Here is a 17,075-nt window from a genome sequence, read left to right on the forward strand (position 1 = left end):
TGGGGCAAAATGGTATTAGTAAAAAACAGCTATAGTATTAAACTGGCTCATTATAATTTCTTATGAAGTAATGGATATTGCTTCACTTGATCATGAAATTTTCTCCATAAAATTTGTTAGATTCACATCTCTTTGGGTAAATACTCACGAGAAATTCTCTCCCCATTGGGCCTTTTAATCATTAAAATGTTACAATCCCTTGTCTGCAGGGTTCTTCCAGAATGCTTCTCATCGCTTTCCCTTCTCACATTCCTTAGAAAGCCAGAAACACAGTCAGTGCTCTAATTGACAGTGAACCCTAAGGCAGGGACTGTTTCCATTTACAACACGTGGCTTGACTACCTGCTTTCAACTCCGTGGGGGATATCAACCACCAAGCCCTTCCTCAAATACACCATCTCTTTCTTCGTACCTGGTTTCTTTATCCTTTCCGAGCTGGATTTGGGATGAATTAACTCTGCAAACTACGATCTGACAGCTGTGGGTAAGCTTTCCTCCGCTCTCCAGATTCCCATTTTGTAGCCCTAGGGATGGCGTCTTGAGCTTGAAAATGAGTTCAAACAAAACTTTTCCCTAAGTGGTCGGGCTGCTGAAAGGGCAGCTCTGAGGCTGACGGGGGAGCCGTAGCATCTGAGCGCGATGCCCTCGTCTCTCCGGGTCCGGCTCTGGGCTCATGGAAAAGGGGCGGAGAGGAGACAGAAGAGAAAGGGGCGGAGGTCACCCGCGCCCTCCAGCCTGCCCAGGCTGCGAGCGCAGCTAGGTGCTGAGGGATCGGAGGAGCCGAGCGCCCGGCAGGTTCCACGGTGGGGGAGCGCGCAGAGGGACGCGCGGCCAGACCCAGCCTGAGCCGGAGCCGGAGCCGGGGCCGGGGCCGGGGCGGGAGCGGGAGCCGGGGCCGGGGCCGGAGCCGGAGCGGGGGCGCGGCGCCCGAGGAACCTGTGGCGGCGGTGGCGGAGCGGAGCCGGGCGCGCGATGGCGCACCGAGCGGCGCGCTCTGCTGCTCCGCCGAGAGCCCTGCCGGCGGCCCTGGACGCCAAGGTAAGCACCCTTCCGGCGGCTGGCTTCCCACGCGGCTGCCTCCGGATGCTCAGCCCGATCACGGGTTGGCCACCCTATCCCCGGACGCTCGGCGGCATCTGCAGCCGGCCGCACTGGAGGGCACCTTAGCCTGCGCTTGGCGACAAGTTTGGACCATGCCCCAAGCTGGGAAGACTCCAGAGAGAAGGGTACTCGGGCTGACCCGTCCCGATTCTGAGCTGGGCGCCTGGGGACCGGGTAGAGAGAGTCTCAGAGGAGGGAAATGGGCAGAGGAAGCTATCCCCTTTTGGCTGTGTGGTTCCCTGTTGGCGACGCTTCGAGTCCTGCACCCAGGCCAGAGCAGGCCTTTGGCGCCCCCGGGGTTGGGAGAAGGAAAACGGCCCTCTGGCGTTTGAGCAATCGCAGAAAGTTTCAGCAAGTTAGGAGGTTTGGGAAGGATGTTGCAAGCCGAGGGCTGCGGGCGGCGGGGAAGTAACGGGAGAAAGTCGAGCTGTGAGTAAGACCTGGAGGAGACGGCCGCCCTCCGGGCAGGCCGGGCGGCCCCACTCGGGCGGGTCCCAGGAAAGGCTGGCTCCGGAATTCCCACCTCCCGGAAAGCTGCTCTGGGAAACGCCAAGCGAATTAGCTCGGGGCGGGGTGGCTGTGGTCGGTGGGTACTGAGGGTCTGTGACTCAGGCCTTAATTCACTAGGGAAGGAGCGGCAAATACTTTGTATTGGATGTTGCTACCCTGAAGCTGTAACTTAGCATCTAGGCAGATGTGCTCACAGTGAGCGCCGCCCGCCTCCTTTCCTCTCACCAGCCAGGATTTCTGCACAGGTGGTAGGTGGACCAGAAAACCTTCAGAGAGCCTCACCGCTCTGCTTCCCGTGGGTCACTGATGCGTGTGGTTTGCTGTTATTTGATCGAAATCAAATAGTTTTAAAACTTATTCAGAGAAGCCCTATTTAACATCAGTGAGCTTGCTGGTCCCCTTTGCCCCCTCCCAAAGTTTGGAGAAGATTGTTTTGTCAGCTAACAAACAGGTAGTTCACCTAAGGAATAATCTGCAGTTTGGGGACGAAACCCATCAAAGAAAAAGGCAGGAAATTTTGAAATGTTATGTCGTTATTTAAATAGACGATTCTGCTTTTAAAAACTTTATTGGGTTTAAATCTAATCTTGTTAGTGATTTTCGTAAAAAGTTTTAATGTGTCAGGGAAGTGTCAGGAAGAGATTTAGGAGGTGCCCATTGGCAGAGGGCCCCAGAGGTTAACCAAGGGGTCTCCATTTTGGCAGCTTCTTTACCTTGAAAATGACTCGTGGAACCGCAGGCAGATGTGTGCTGTTTACACTGTGATGCAACCTTGCTTTTGATAGGCCAGATAAATCTGATTCCCACCACAGGGTGCTGGGGCGCTGCGGTCTTAAATGTCAGATGAGCAGTTACCCAGTGCTCATAAATCCTGTCTTTATGCTACAGATGTCTGGACTGCAAGCCTGCACTGTTCTGAGAGGGAGATGACTTGAGCGACCAGCTTTTATCTCTACAACAATGTCCATGAACAATTCCAAACAGCCGGTGTCTCCTGCAGCTGGGCTCCTTTCAAATACAACTTGCCAGACGGAAAACCGGCTTTCAGTATTTTTTTCAATAATCTTCATGACAGTGGGAATCTTATCCAACAGCCTTGCCATTGCTATTCTCATGAAGGCGTATCAGAGATTTAGACAGAAGTCCAAGGCATCGTTTCTGCTTTTGGCTAGTGCCCTGGTAATCACAGACTTCTTTGGCCACCTCATCAATGGAGCTATAGCAGTCTTTGTATATGCTTCTGATAAAGACTGGATCCGCTTTGACCAATCAAATGTCCTTTGCAGTATTTTTGGTATCTGCATGGTGTTCTCTGGTCTGTGCCCACTTCTTCTAGGCAGTGCAATGGCCATTGAGCGATGTATTGGGGTCACCAAACCAATATTTCATTCTACGAAAATTACGTCCAAACATGTGAAAATAATGTTGAGTGGCGTGTGCTTGTTTGCTGTTTTCATAGCTTTACTGCCCATCCTTGGAAATCGCGACTATAAAATTCAAGCGTCGAGGACCTGGTGTTTCTACAACACGGAAGACATCAAAGACTGGGAAGATAGGTTTTATCTTCTACTTTTTTCTTTCCTGGGGCTCTTAGCCCTTGTCGTTTCATTCTTGTGCAATGCCATCACAGGAATTACACTTTTAAGAGTTAAATTTAAAAATCAGCAGCACAGACAAGGCAGATCTCATCATTTTGAAATGGTCATCCAGCTCCTGGCTATAATGTGTGTCTCCTGCATTTGCTGGAGTCCATTTCTGGTAAGAACCTAACATTTTGACAATTTCTGCTTTCTTCAGTTAATCCATGTTCAGTACAAAGTTTGCTATCTTTTTCCAAGTTGTTAGTCTTGCTGGGCAGCACTGTTCAGTCTTTTAAATGCTGGAGTTCACTCCTTATTTCAGCACTGAACTCTGGCTTAGATTTAAGCTACTTAGGATGCCCATGGTTATTTCCCCAAGCCCTGAGTTGAAAGAAATGTCTTGCCAAACAACTCTAATGGTAATGTTACCTGTTTGCTGTGCAGTATAAAGTAATTTTAACAGAAGTAACGTAGTTTTAATATACTGAATATGATTCGCCTCTAAAATGTGAAAAAAAATGACCAACTATAATACGGTATTGGAATGGACTCCAGTAAGTCTTGGTGGAAAATTAGCCAGACTTTTAATTTATAGACAAGGCATATTAGGTACCAGGTTCTTCTAAACACACAATGCCCAGGTCTCAGCTTACAAGGGGAGGTGATGAGTCGAGACAGTTGGGTAGTTCAGGTGAACTGTATGGATGGATCAGGTAAAGAAATCACTAGTTCGCTAACCCGGGAACCATGCCAGTAGTGCAGGGAAAGATTTGATTGGCAGGAAGGCCAGAGATTCTTCCCTTATCATTTCATTCCTTTCTTTTTTTTTTTAAATTTAGCCAGCAGCTATATTTGACAGCTTGGTATTTTTATTTGGAAGTGAAAGCTAAGTATAAGGAATTAGCAACAAACATAAGTCATTTATATTACATTCTGGGTAGAAGACAAGGAAAAAAATACTTATGATTGATAATATGACCTTCACTCCAACAGTTTACTTTATGATGGAAAGAGTGACACCACACCATGAAAGAGAAAAATTCCTTCTCTGCGTAGCTAATAATGGCAGCACAGATTATCTTCATTCCTTTTTCTGTGCCAATGGGGAGACGAGCTGATATCCCATGTTAGTAATAGAGGTGATACACAGGAAGAGGTGAGGAAAAGGGGTGAGACAAAGGTAGATGGAACACAAAGGTCATGGTCAATGCCTTGAATGGTGGTTTGAAGGTGCTTGTGACTAATGCAGTTTTCCTAGGCCCCCAACAGGCCCATTGCCCAGTTGTTGCCAGTGGAGTTTTAATAGAAAATCCTGATGATCTTGATGCACAGAAAATTTGGGGGGAGCTGCTGCTGCAGACAGATTTTTTGATAGCCTATTTTATATTATGGATGGATTTCTACTTTTTGAATATTTCTTTATTTCTATGTGTATTATTTCCTCACAATTTCAATTTAGCTTCTTGAATTGTTAACTCATTTAAATATTTTTATGATGTTCCCGAATTGGTCCTAGGAACCACACCAGGGGAAGGCTGGGTTGGCTCTGTCAAGACACGTCAACACTTTGAGGCTTGTTTGTTGTCAATTTAGGTGACACCACACAGGGATATGACCTGTGCTCACGGGATAGTTGTCTCTGTCTGAATAGCAGAGGCCAGTTCTATCAACACTTGGAATCACTTCAGTGTTCATTCTTGAAGAGTTTAATTTATACCACTTGACAAGGGAATTTCCATTGAAGAAATGTTGCTTTTTTTCTTAAACTTTGAGATAGAGTAGCTTCTCGAAATAAAAAGTGAATCTGATTAGAGTTAAAATTAATTTAGGGGTTGGAAAGGAAATACAAAGAAGGTGAGAAAAGAGGTAGCTGAAATATTTAAAGACATTTTGAAATGAAGGTCATAGCCCTGAGGAAAACCTGAAAATAGTGAAATCGTGAACTCAGTGAGAGACAGAGACACTGAACAGCTGAGGTAATCAGTGGGGCTTTGGTTTTTGCTTGTTCTGAGTCACCTTTAAATTCTGCTTAGTTCTGACTTTTGACTTTGAGAGCTGGGAACGATGGGTTAACTACTCAAGACTATGGAAAGTGGTAAGGTCTCACTCTCGCCATGGATATGTTGAATTTATGTTCTTCCCTAATTTCTTTTCCTGAATTTTTGGTTTCCTGCACTGTTGACATAAATATTACAATTTAGTTCCTATTTTGAACATATTTCCTACTGGAAACATAATTTTATTTTTGTGAAACATTTTCGGAGGTCTACGTTCTATTTATCTGTGAATTATTGTTCCATCTATGATACCAGTATACCATTACCTCTAAAATGCTTTTTAGTGTGCAGATTACTTCTGTGGTAGACATGTACTAGGTGTGGCACAGACACTCCTTGATGGATTGCTGTTTTGAGTTGTTTCAAGCATTCTTTGCATTCCTGGTCTGTCTTGTGGAGACTTGGGTCTTTAGCAAGTTCTGGCTAAAGAATTGATAACTTTCGTGGTCTTGGAACAAGTGCCTTGGGCATGGGTTAAGGCCATCAGACAGCTCTAAGTGGAATCCTAGTAAAACACCCAGGCTTGCAAATGTCAGAATAACACCCAACACTAATACCTCAATTGAAACATTTCTCCTTTTTTCCTTGAATGCCTAGGAGGAATTGCATAGATCTTAATTCTGAGCCAACATTCTCCTGCCCATCCTGTATTTTAAAACTTTCTTAGTTTTTAAAATACCTCTGAAACCAAGCTTCTAGATTCCCTTAGATGTACTATAATGGTGACAGCTTTCAGGTCACTGCCCTGCTTTACACCGTGAGCCTTCTCTCTATGATTGATAAATACAAATTGTTGGATTTGTAATTTGAATTGAACATCTGCACACAGCCTGTGACTTGTGCTCACTGTCATTTTCAAGCCTCAAACTGAAACGAAGGTGCAGGTGCCTACCCTAAAAGAGGAAGCGAGTAATGCAGATGATGTCTGTGCTTGACAGGATGCACTGCATCAAAACTTATCAATAGTGGCATAATTTCTAAAACTATTTAAATTTGTAACTCATGACAAAGGGGATACTTTATTAATTTTGATGATTGAGTTCTAATCAATACAAAGGTAAGATGATCATGATGTTTGTTTGAATTCTCTCTCTTTTTTAATATACTTTATTTTTCTCGAGTAGTTTTAGGTTAACAGAAAAATGAGTGGAAAGCACAAAGTTCACATATACCTCCTCATGTCTCCCCTTATCTCTCTAGGCATCCTTGTTATTAACATCTTGCATTGGTGTGGGGCGTTTATTACAATTGATGAGCCAATGCTGATGCGTTATTATTAACTGAAGTCTGTAGTTGACATTAGGGTTCTCTCATCGTGTTCTACATTGTGTGGGTTTGGACAAATGTCTATTGACATGTGTCCACCATTACAGTATCATACAGAATAGTTTCACCGCCCTAAAAATCCCCTGTGGTAGGTTTTTTAAAAAAAAATTTAATCTGTTTTATTTTCCCCAAAGGGGAAATGTGTGTGTGTGTATGTGTGTTTAGGAATTGAGATGTAGAGATGTAGTACAATCATAATATTAGTTTAAAATATAGCTTGTTAATGACTTCTTAAATTTTACAGTATCTGGATTTTATAGTTTTAAACATGGTTAACTCATATAAATTCGTTTAATTACACTCCCAACTGAAAAATACAGGAAACTACAATAGATACGTATTAGTTTACAGCTCCATTTAGCACTAAGTTAATACAAAGATTTTTGAGAGTCAAATGGCAACTATAAAATCGTCTTGTGTGCATCCTAGGTGACTCCTTTTCCTTAATAAATAAAGCTTGAAGACATTCTTTTGACATTTAAAAGAGGGTGAAAAAGACATTTACCAGCACTTTCAAGTAACATTTTCTTAATATTCTTTGTTTCTTTCTTTATACAGGTAATGATTCTTTTTAATGTTCCATTTCTAGAATATGTAATCCTAAAAGGAATTTATTATTATTGCTATGCTTATTTCACTAGTTTGGCAGAGCAATAAATACTTGTTGACTGGTTGACTGTAACTTAAGTAGCATGAATGTCAAAAGATTGGAAATGATTGACCAGAATGTGGATTCTGAGTTTTGTAGGTAAGAGTTAATTAAGCAAATACTGAAACCAAGTGGTAATTTTCAATCTGTTCCCTAAAGCAGCAACTATAGACATGACACTATTAAACTTCAGCGATCTTTCTAGAAGGCCATACGTTTGTTGACCTTCTCTTCAGGGATAGAGGATTATTTTGAATTGGGAAAAGAAGTATAAAGTATATGAAGAGCAAAACGATTTCTTATGTAGGTGAGTTTCCCAAGAAATGTGTTCTCTTGCATGTGTAGAGATTGAGTTTGATTTTTCTAAGATTCTTACTCTTAACGCTAGTATTTCTAGTCAACGTAGTTAAATTTTTGATTACTAAGATGTTTGTCACATATAAATCAAACAACTGGATGGTTAATTAACTTTACTGAGTTACTAAAGGTATCAGCATCATAATGACCAGATCTTACAGGGCTGGTGGCAAATGATTGAACAACACAACATCACAGAACACTTTGACTGTTAGTGAAGATTGTTTTCTTTGCAAGGCTGGCCCTCGTTATCATGTTTAAGAACTGTGTAATGGAAATCTGTATATGTGTCTTTTGCGCTTGCCTCTACACCAAAAGGACAGTGAATGGATGTACATTTACATGTTTTAAGTGAAAAGAAAATGTGGAAAATGTATAAACATGTACATAAATAACGTGTACATGTGTAAATTATTTCCCAAATTAAAAAAAGTAACTAATCCACCATTGGGTCTAACTGTACTAAAGAAAAGGGTTTTGAATAGCTTTCTTTCTTAAATTAAAAACAAAATGGGCTCTTATGGTTTTATGTCGCATCTTGGAAAGTGGGTCTTTCTGGTGTATCCTCGGATTGCTGCTGATTTTAGAGGCAATGTTGTCATAAATTGTTGTAGCTCATTCCTTTGTGAAGTGAGAGTGCTCCCTTGTTTGGAACATGGAAGCAGCAGTGATGTTGTCTGAGTAACGGACTGATGACACTTAGGTTCTGCTTCTACAAAATTCTTAAACAACTCAGACACATGCCACTCAAAATTCATATCCAGAAGAAAAGGTGTATTTTAAAGATGTATTAATGTAGTTTACCTTATGGGAATCCAGGCTACTTCTGTGTTTGAGAGGGCATCGAGTAAGTGGCATGAGGTCAATGACAGTAGCTGGCAGAGGAACAGTTCTAGGAGATTTGGGAGCACATTCCTGTCCCTGAGCCTTGGCGTTCTCTTCCCTGTCACTTTCCTCCTGACATCCATGTGGCTTTCTCTCTTACTCCTCTCTTAAATTTTATGTCCTCTGTGTAGGTTATCTTAAAAAGTACCCTTTCTCTTCTCTCTTGTCCTCCTCTACTGTATTTCTGTCACAGCACTTAGCAATATCTGGTAACACAGGATTCATTTCTCTGTTTGGTTGTTGTTTGGTTTCTACCTCTAGCATATCAGCTCCTTGAAGGAAGGGACCTTGTTTATTGCTATATCCTCAGGTCCTAGACCAATGCTGCACATATTTGGGGTCAATAAGTATTTGCTCAATGAATCTCATGTAAGGAGGGCTCCGTCAGTGACGGCGCTCGTTTCCACTCTGGACCCACTCTGCTGATGAGGTCAGGACTCGGATGGTTGGCCTCAGGGATGCTTCTAATGCTTCGAATTGGGATTTGAATAGGAGAGGTCTGAGAGGAGGAAAGTGTGTTCAGAGGTTCCCCAGGAGTATCAGTTGGAAGTAAAATCCTGGAGAATCCTGAACATTCTATGGTTTGCATTGGTGCTAGAATTTAGAAATTTTGTCAGCATCCAGAGGAATTTCATGGGTAAACTACGATTGGTATTATTTTATGATGATGCTATTACAATTATTTGTCTACATACCAATTTTCTCTCTCATTCTCAGTGGTCCCTGCTGGCTAGGCTCTATATTACTGGTTTCTGTTTTAGTTTCTACAAGCCGTAGGTCATACACCAATGTTTGTTGAAAGAATGAAGTAAGGAACCAAATATTGAATGGGAAGTATTGAAAGCAAAGGAAGAAATTAGGTGACATAACTAATTCAAAGTTATTTTTGCCCCTTTGTCTTTAGCACTGCCTTTTTCTCTACATGCACATATTTTCCTCTCCCCCCAAATGTATTTAATTTTATTGGTGTTTTATCTTTGAGGAGGTCATGTCAGGAGACAAGAAGAGATAATTCCTTTGAGTAAAACCTGCAGATATTGGTCGTTCATTGTCATAAATAAAACCTCTATGGTAAATGTTGAAATTTTTCTGTAGAATGAGCTTGCTTACCTCAAGTCTTTAGCAGCTGATTGAGTGAATACATGGCTTAATTTGTATTGCTAATCAGACTAAAAGATTGGGTAGGTTTTATTTTCACAGAGGATTAACAGTTTAAGGTCCAACAGACCTATTTTGTGGACACTCCGGTGCCCCATCCAGAACCCCTTTTGGGTGAGCCTTGCTCTGGGGGAAATTACTTCAGCCAAAGGGAGCTTCCCCCAGCCCATGGTTGTGCCCCGCTCTCTTTGGTCATTCTGTGTGCAGTGACAGGTGGATGTAGGGGTACAAAGCACTTACCTTCTTGCCTCATATGGGACATTTCTGAAGGGTCATCCATGCTTCAGAGCTTGCTGAGGTCTTTCCTGCAACCAGATTGCAGCTCTGCTTCTCCCTTGCCAAACCCTGCTTCCCTCACCGCCTCACACTCCCCAGAAAACTTCGTGCATGCAGATCTCTGTCTCAAAGTCTGCTTCCTGCAGGGTCCGGCTTCCCACAGTCTTCCAGAAGTCCATTTGTTCACACATTATCTAAATTAAAGTATATTACACGTAGGTTTCCACTGTCATTTGACAACAACATTGAACTTTGTATAGGCCTTTGCAGTTGAACTCATTTGAGTCGATCATCTCCCTTCTTGGAAGTGTATAGTGTAAAATTGGCCCAGCAAAGGTCAATTAATTTAAAAAGACACTGCTAGGTTGAGAATTTACGCAAAATTCTCTTGCTTCAGATGTGCACGATGGTCTGGTATACTTTGGTATTTTAAGTTCATTTACTCTTGGCAAAACATGACTTCCTGTTTTTAGGGAGAAAGACTTATAAAAATGCCCAAAGATATCATAGACATTGAGACGGCACTTACAAAACATTACTTGAATGATTCAAGTGCAAACGGATCAGAGACATGTGGATTAAATTTATACCCTCCTGGATATAAAAATCTTCTGGCTTAATGTGTTTGGGAGTTTTTATTAAGCTCCAAAACATTTGAAGAACAGTTCAAGATGTTGATGTGCCCCAAATCTCTCTGGGTTGCCAATTTTAATTTTATTTGCTTAGTCTTCTCCTTACAGGAGGTATAGAAAATGCGTTCCATTTATATTTGAGTTGGAAGGCATTTGTAGCCACACTGAATTTCACCTGGTACATCAATGCCCTCTATCTGTATTTAGAGAGGGCTTCATCCAATAGGAGCAATTCGTCTTTTGATATTTGTAAATATTAGCCTTCAGAGCTTTTGTAAATTTGTCATTCTGTCTGTCGTCTATCCTGGGTGTAAGGATAGCAATGCCACGAAGAGTGGATACAATTGTGGCTTTATACAGACAGGAAGGTGGTTTTTCTCACTCTTTCTATGCTACTGAATTCCCAAATAAAATTCAGACTGTGGAATGCCAAAGGGGAGTGTGGCTGTGGTGTGAGGATGAAGGAGACAGAGACAATTCGGTTATGTAAAAGGATTTATTTTAGCTTTTTGTGCATAGTCCCAAATCAAGCCTTCCCTTTAGAATACTGTAGTTATTCAAGTCCAGGCAGGGGGCAGGGTCCAGCCCCACCACCTCTTAGTTGTGACCTTGAGTTACTCTAAGCCAATTTTGCACTTCTGTGAACTGATTATAATAATAATACTTAGTTTAAAGTACTATCAGAAAAAATGGTTTGACCTTCCTATTATCCCATAACACAGTGATTGGTGCAGAGTAAATGTTCAAAAAAATCCAAAAATCCTCAAAAAGTCTATTGCTTCTCGCAATCCACCGTCTCAACTGGAAATAATCATCTGTGTTTAGCTCAGATGTTTTCCATTTTCTCCTCTAGTAAGAAGGTTTGGTTGTAATGGAAGGGAAAAGAGGGAGCTCATAGATTCAGAAAACTTTCTTGGACATTTCCACTTGAAGTTTCAGATTATTGCTCCTTATTTCACTGCCTCACCAGAAGTAAAGATGTTGCCTGCTAATCTTTTGCATCTTATTCAAATTCAAATATTCCAATAATTTATGATTATAATACTCTGTAATATATTCATTTATAAATTATTGGAATCAAGTTAAAATGAGCAAAAACTTACTGAGACTGTTGTGTATAAGGCACGATGCTTGGCTTGTGAGTGGTTCCAGGGAATAAAAGATAAAGCTCTTTCTTTAAGGAGCTTATAACTTAGTTGGAGTAAAAGATACACCTTGTCTAAAAGCTAAGATATTAGCTCTTGGAGAGGCAATATAGTGTAGTAATTAAGAGTTGTTTTGTTTCTTCCACTTACTGGCTGTGTGACCATAACCGCTCTGTGCCTCCATTTCCTTGTATGTAAAATAGGTCTAGAATAGTACCTTCTTCACTGGGTTGTGTGAGAACTAAACAAATTGATATATGTAAGATAAAATAGTGCCTGACATAGTAAGAACCGTATGCTTCAGTTATTATGCTGTTGTCATTATTGCTGCTGTTACTATTAAATATTAATGCTGCCAGCCAATAATTTTGTCAACGAGGTGACCAAAGGTGCTTTTTAACTAGTTATAAAATGAATAATGGTGCTATAGTAGCGAGCTGTCACTTGCAATTTGGCGGTCCGCAAGTCATTATTTGTTTATTTATTTGACAGACGTTTACTGAGCACCTCCAGGTAGTGCTCTAGATCCTAGGAGAACAATCTCTGTGATTTAACTGGTCATGATATCTATGGCCCTAAGCAATAGTACTTATAGGCAGTGAGAAAAGAGGACGTGTAGGAAATTGAAATATGAAGATCTTCAATTATATTTTCTGTTATAACAGAATAGCAGGTATTCTGTTAAGAATGTATGTGGATGAGATGATTTCTGATAACTTGTAAAAAGGAAAATTTCTATAGTGTATAATTTAGAAGGAAAAACTACTGGAAATAAATGTGATCCAAAGTCAAGTAATGTAAATTGTAAAAACCAAGAGAAAAGAGATTATAATGTGTATAATTGCTAGAGCCATAAAAATGTATGAATAAGAAACTCTGTAGCATTTGGAACAGGCTAGCGCAAGAGTAGAATTGAGCAGGTTATAATAAATTAATATTAAAGGCTAGAAGAATTTTCAACTAACGAAGCATGAATGGTAGAAAAATTAAATCTGAAATAGCAATTTACAATTCAAATTGGTATTTTATACTATCTTTTGATAAGGAAAGTGGTCAAGGATATAGAAGAGAAATAAATTTTGGTGAAACAAAGCATTACAAAAACCACCAACTCTTTCTAAAAATTTGGCTTAAGAAAATCTTAGAAAGGACTGAAAATAAAGCCAAATAAATTACTGTGAAATTAATAATAGAAATGAAGAAAATTAAAAAATTCGTCATTGTTCATTTACTCATTGATTCATTCTTTCGGCAGACTTTTGCTGAGCAAAATGTTGGATGTCTCTCCAGGTGGAAGGTAAAGCATAGAGACAGAGATGTGGACTGGGAAAATATTCCTGAGGCAAATTCTAGAATCAGACTTCCTAGCTCCTTCATTTTATCCACGATCTTTGCGCCCTCTTCTCCAACCTGTAACTCATACATGCATCTGCCTTTTTCTTCTCTTTCCACTTTTAATATGGGATAAATATAACTGTTGGCGTTTTTCTGGTCTTGCCTGGGAGCAGGGCAGAGGGTTAATTGATTCAGTGACAGTAGAGGAAGCTCTGGCCCGAAGGTGCATTAATAGGGGTTAAATAATAACACTGCTGTAGCAGCAGCCGTCACTGTTATTGTTATTAAATTATGATTACATATTACTGTGTTTTGCTTCTTGATTCATGTTCACAGCAGAGGACCAGAAAACACGGAAAATAAAAACCACGTGAATGACAGAGAGACAGAGCGAGGAGTGGGAGAGGAGCAGGGACAAGGTAGTGAAGGGTGCAGGAAGCTGGCGGTGTGGGGTTGAGAGAGTCACTCAGGTGCTTTAAGAACTCCATTGGAAAGGAAAGACCTCCCTTTATTTCCACGGACGTCTTCTCCTTGTTGAGGAATATTAAATTTTGTGTGTTATAGTCCCTCAAGCTGCTTTAAAAAATAGAATGTTTTCTTTAACTGTAAAATTCGATTGTAAAAAAAAAAATACAGCAAACTACAAATTAAGATTTAAAAAATTTTTCCTAGTCCCACTATCCAGAGATAGCCATGATTAGCATTCTGGGTTCATCCTTTTACTCATCTGATTAGTTTAATTTCTTTGATTAGTAAACTTTTTTCTTTTTTTCTTTTTTTTTGAGGAAGATTAGCCTTGAGCTAACATCTGCTGCCAATCCTCCTCTTCTTTTGCTGAGGAAGACTGGCCCTGAGCTAACATCCGTGCCCATCTTCCTCTACTTTATATGTGGGATGCCTACCACAGCATGGCTTGCCAAGTGGTGCCATGTCTGCACCCGGGATCCAAATGGATGAACCCCGGGCCGCCTAAGTGCAACGTGTGAACTTAACCACTGTGTCACTGGGCGGGCTCCACAATGCATTTTTTTGATAGAGTTTTAGGGTGTTTTTCCTGATTGTTGTTTTGAGTTTTCTACTTTTTCTTGAGACAATATTGGTATATTTTATAAAATTTAGTTAAGTTTCTTGAGAGTATAAATTTAGAAGCAAAATTTTGTACTAAGAATTTCTTTATTATTAAAGATATTCTTTTCTATTAATTTATATTTATTATGCATATACAAATTGCATATATACATACATTTATATATGTATTTATTTTACCAATATTTTGTATAACAGTTGCATTATTTCTTTTTAAATTAGCCTTTTCAGAGGGCTGTCTAGTTTAATAGTTAAAAAATTTCTTATAGCAATTAATAAATCTTATTGTTTTCAAATTAGCTAACTTACTATTATTAGATTTTGTACATATTCCATGGGCATATGAAAAGAATCTACGTTCTCTTTTTCTAAGTTACAAAGTTCAATACATAGCTATTAAATTAAGATTATTACTTATAGAATCCCATTTCCTTATTTTTTCCTAATTGTTCTATCAAATAATGTATATGAGAACTTAGAATTTTATTACATTTGTGTTTTTTTTAACAGTTGTATTCATAATGGTTTTCAATGGATTTCGATTTCAATGTAATGCCATCAGGGGTTAAAATTCATATTTGTTATGTCTTTGTTGTGAAGTTACTCCTTTCATAAATATATAGCAGCCTTCCCTCTCCAATTTAAAACGTTTTTCTTTGAATTCTTCTTTATCTTATACTGAAGGTGAGCATCTTTATTGCAATAGTAGCAATCCACTTGTGAGTATTTTGGATATTGTTGTGCATTTACTATTATTGGTATAGTCTAAGAAACTTTTAGTGCCATTCATATTAATGGAAGACAGCGTCATAATAACATTCAAACAGAGCAAGTAGAGCTTTTCTCTCCCTCTCTGTCATGCCCCCAGTACCCCTTGGGTGGGCTCCAGAATTCTGACCTTGGAAAAAATGTAATGCGGGAAGTAAGTTCTCTTCTTATATTCTGCTTCCTGTGTTCTGGTAGCTGCTTTAGTTCTGCTCATTTAGGAAGCATGAGGCTAGATCAAAAGGGAGTCAACGAATGGAAGAGCATGGCTAAACTTCCAGTTTGGAAAGCCCATTAGTTCTGCCTAGTGCCAGAAATTTGCTCCAGAGGACAGTGGACTTCAGCACCTGGGATTGGCCTCTGCCTCTTCCAGTCCTGCTCGAGGTTTTGGTTTGTGTTTGCTGGAGATCTGTGTCCTAGGAAGAAACTTCTGAGAATATTCCTCCAATCTAGCATATCTTTTGGATCTGCTTAAATTAGAAATGCACTCTTTGGGGAAAAGCTGGACTAGAACTGCATGTAGAATGAAAATACTGTGTGAATACCTTCTTTCTCCTCATTTCCTAGTATAAAAGCTTATTTCCAAATTGCAACACAAAAGTAGCAATATATATCTAGCGTTATGCTTGTGCTCATTGCGGTGAACCGAGAATTAGTTTCTGCAACAGATTAATCTTTATATGCTGCTGTAATGATATATTTTTCTGACTGACAATTTCCATATTTCTCTCATATACTATTTCTGAATCAATAAAGTACCTCACATACCAAATAATTTTTTAAAATTCCATAGTCTTTATAAACTTTGATAGCACATGGTGGCTTTGAAGCTGTTTTGGGCTGGGTGGTGATTCTTTTCTCCACTGAAAGTCCAAGGACAGCCAAGGCAGACTGTTCCTTATTTCAAAGGAATATAAAGCATTCCTGCTTTCAGTCAAGAAAAACATGCCAGGCAGTTCTAAGTGCCTGGCATTTAGAGGCGATCTTTGCCTTTTTAGTTCATCTCTTTAAGGTCATCGCAGGCTGATCTATGGATCCGGACGCCAAAGACAGCTTGCCAACAGCTTTCCTGGATGGGGGAGAAGACAGCAGTCTGTCTAGGAGAAATTTCCATTGTGTGCTACTGACCTTCTCCCAATTGCTCACTTTAGGTTTGTCTGTATAAGCTAAATAGTCATAACACAAAGCCAGTCTGCTTATTTAGATAGTTTGGGATCCATGTTAATTTCCATATGGTTGATTTAGCAAGCCATTTTATATTTGACTGTAAAGATCAACGAATAACCTGTCTTACTTGTATCACTGCCCTGTGTCTAACACCCGCCTTGTGTGTGAATTGACCTTAAGATGTAACCACAGCGTTGGTGCCATCTTTCTCTTCAACTTCTTGGTTTGTCTTACGTGGTTGCAAAAAACTCAAGCTCAAAGCGATTCAACTCACCCAGAGGTTATTTATCTGCTAAATGGTATAAAGAGATAAGCAAGAAATCAATGAAACATGATATGCATCACAGTGATTTCTCAATGATGCCCGATGTATTTGGTACCCAGCAAAGTAAGAAAACCCAGTGAGTCCTGAGGAATCTCTCTGCTACCCGCACCTACCCCAGCCCTCCCCTAATAAGGCCAAAACATTGAAAAATGTTTCAGCTTGAAGGACCAAGTTCTCTATTTTGGAATTAACCTCATCTTTCCTGTCCTCTGAAGGCCACTAGGATCTGTGGGAAACAGGCAGGGGCCTTCTTTGTGGTGAGTAGAGGGAGAAACCCAGCCTCGGGCCTCCCTAGTCAGTGACAGATGGACACTCAGCCTGAAGAGCAGAGGGGGGATGAACGTGCCATCATGACTTTAAGGTGAAACAGGGAAAGACAGTTCATTAAATAATGTTTTTATAATTAAAATCAGAACACTCATGTTTGAATGCTGGTTAAGTAACTAGGTGTTTTTCCTTCCCAAATTGCTTCAAGAAAGTCCAATGTTTCATAAATAAAATGCCAAAATTACAGGTTTGGCATGAAGTGTAGTCAAACGTATATATGACTGGTGGCTAAAAATCATTTCTCTAAGAAGAATTTGTTACTGTGGCACATTATGCTGATTCGAATCTGATTTTCTTTTTATTATTCAAATCTGGTTTTCTTTTTACAATTCTGAAAGTCTTGATTTGTTTTTATTTACATTTGTAATAATTTTCTCCATGAAACCTGCTCTGA

At 40.1% G+C, this 17,075-nt stretch overlaps 1 protein-coding gene across 5 annotated transcripts in view; it reads left to right on the plus strand.

Annotated features, from left to right (window-relative positions):
* Positions 1-247: 247 nt before the first annotated feature.
* PTGFR (prostaglandin F receptor) overlaps positions 248-17,075 on the plus strand; it is a 48,528-nt gene continuing 31,700 nt past the window's right edge. Inside the window, exons 1-2 of one of the 5 annotated variants that reach the window (XM_014849943.3) lie at positions 248-484; positions 2,500-3,369. In XM_014849943.3, coding sequence (XP_014705429.1) covers positions 2,572-3,369 — 798 coding nt within the window. In that variant the 5' untranslated portion in view covers positions 248-484; positions 2,500-2,571. The other 4 variants (XM_014849924.3, XM_044749286.2, XM_014849933.3 and 1 more) reach the window with 4 other exon arrangements.

This window comes from Equus asinus, chromosome 16 (assembly GCF_041296235.1).
Source record: "Equus asinus isolate D_3611 breed Donkey chromosome 16, EquAss-T2T_v2, whole genome shotgun sequence".
NCBI classification, from domain to species: Eukaryota; Metazoa; Chordata; class Mammalia; order Perissodactyla; family Equidae; genus Equus; species Equus asinus.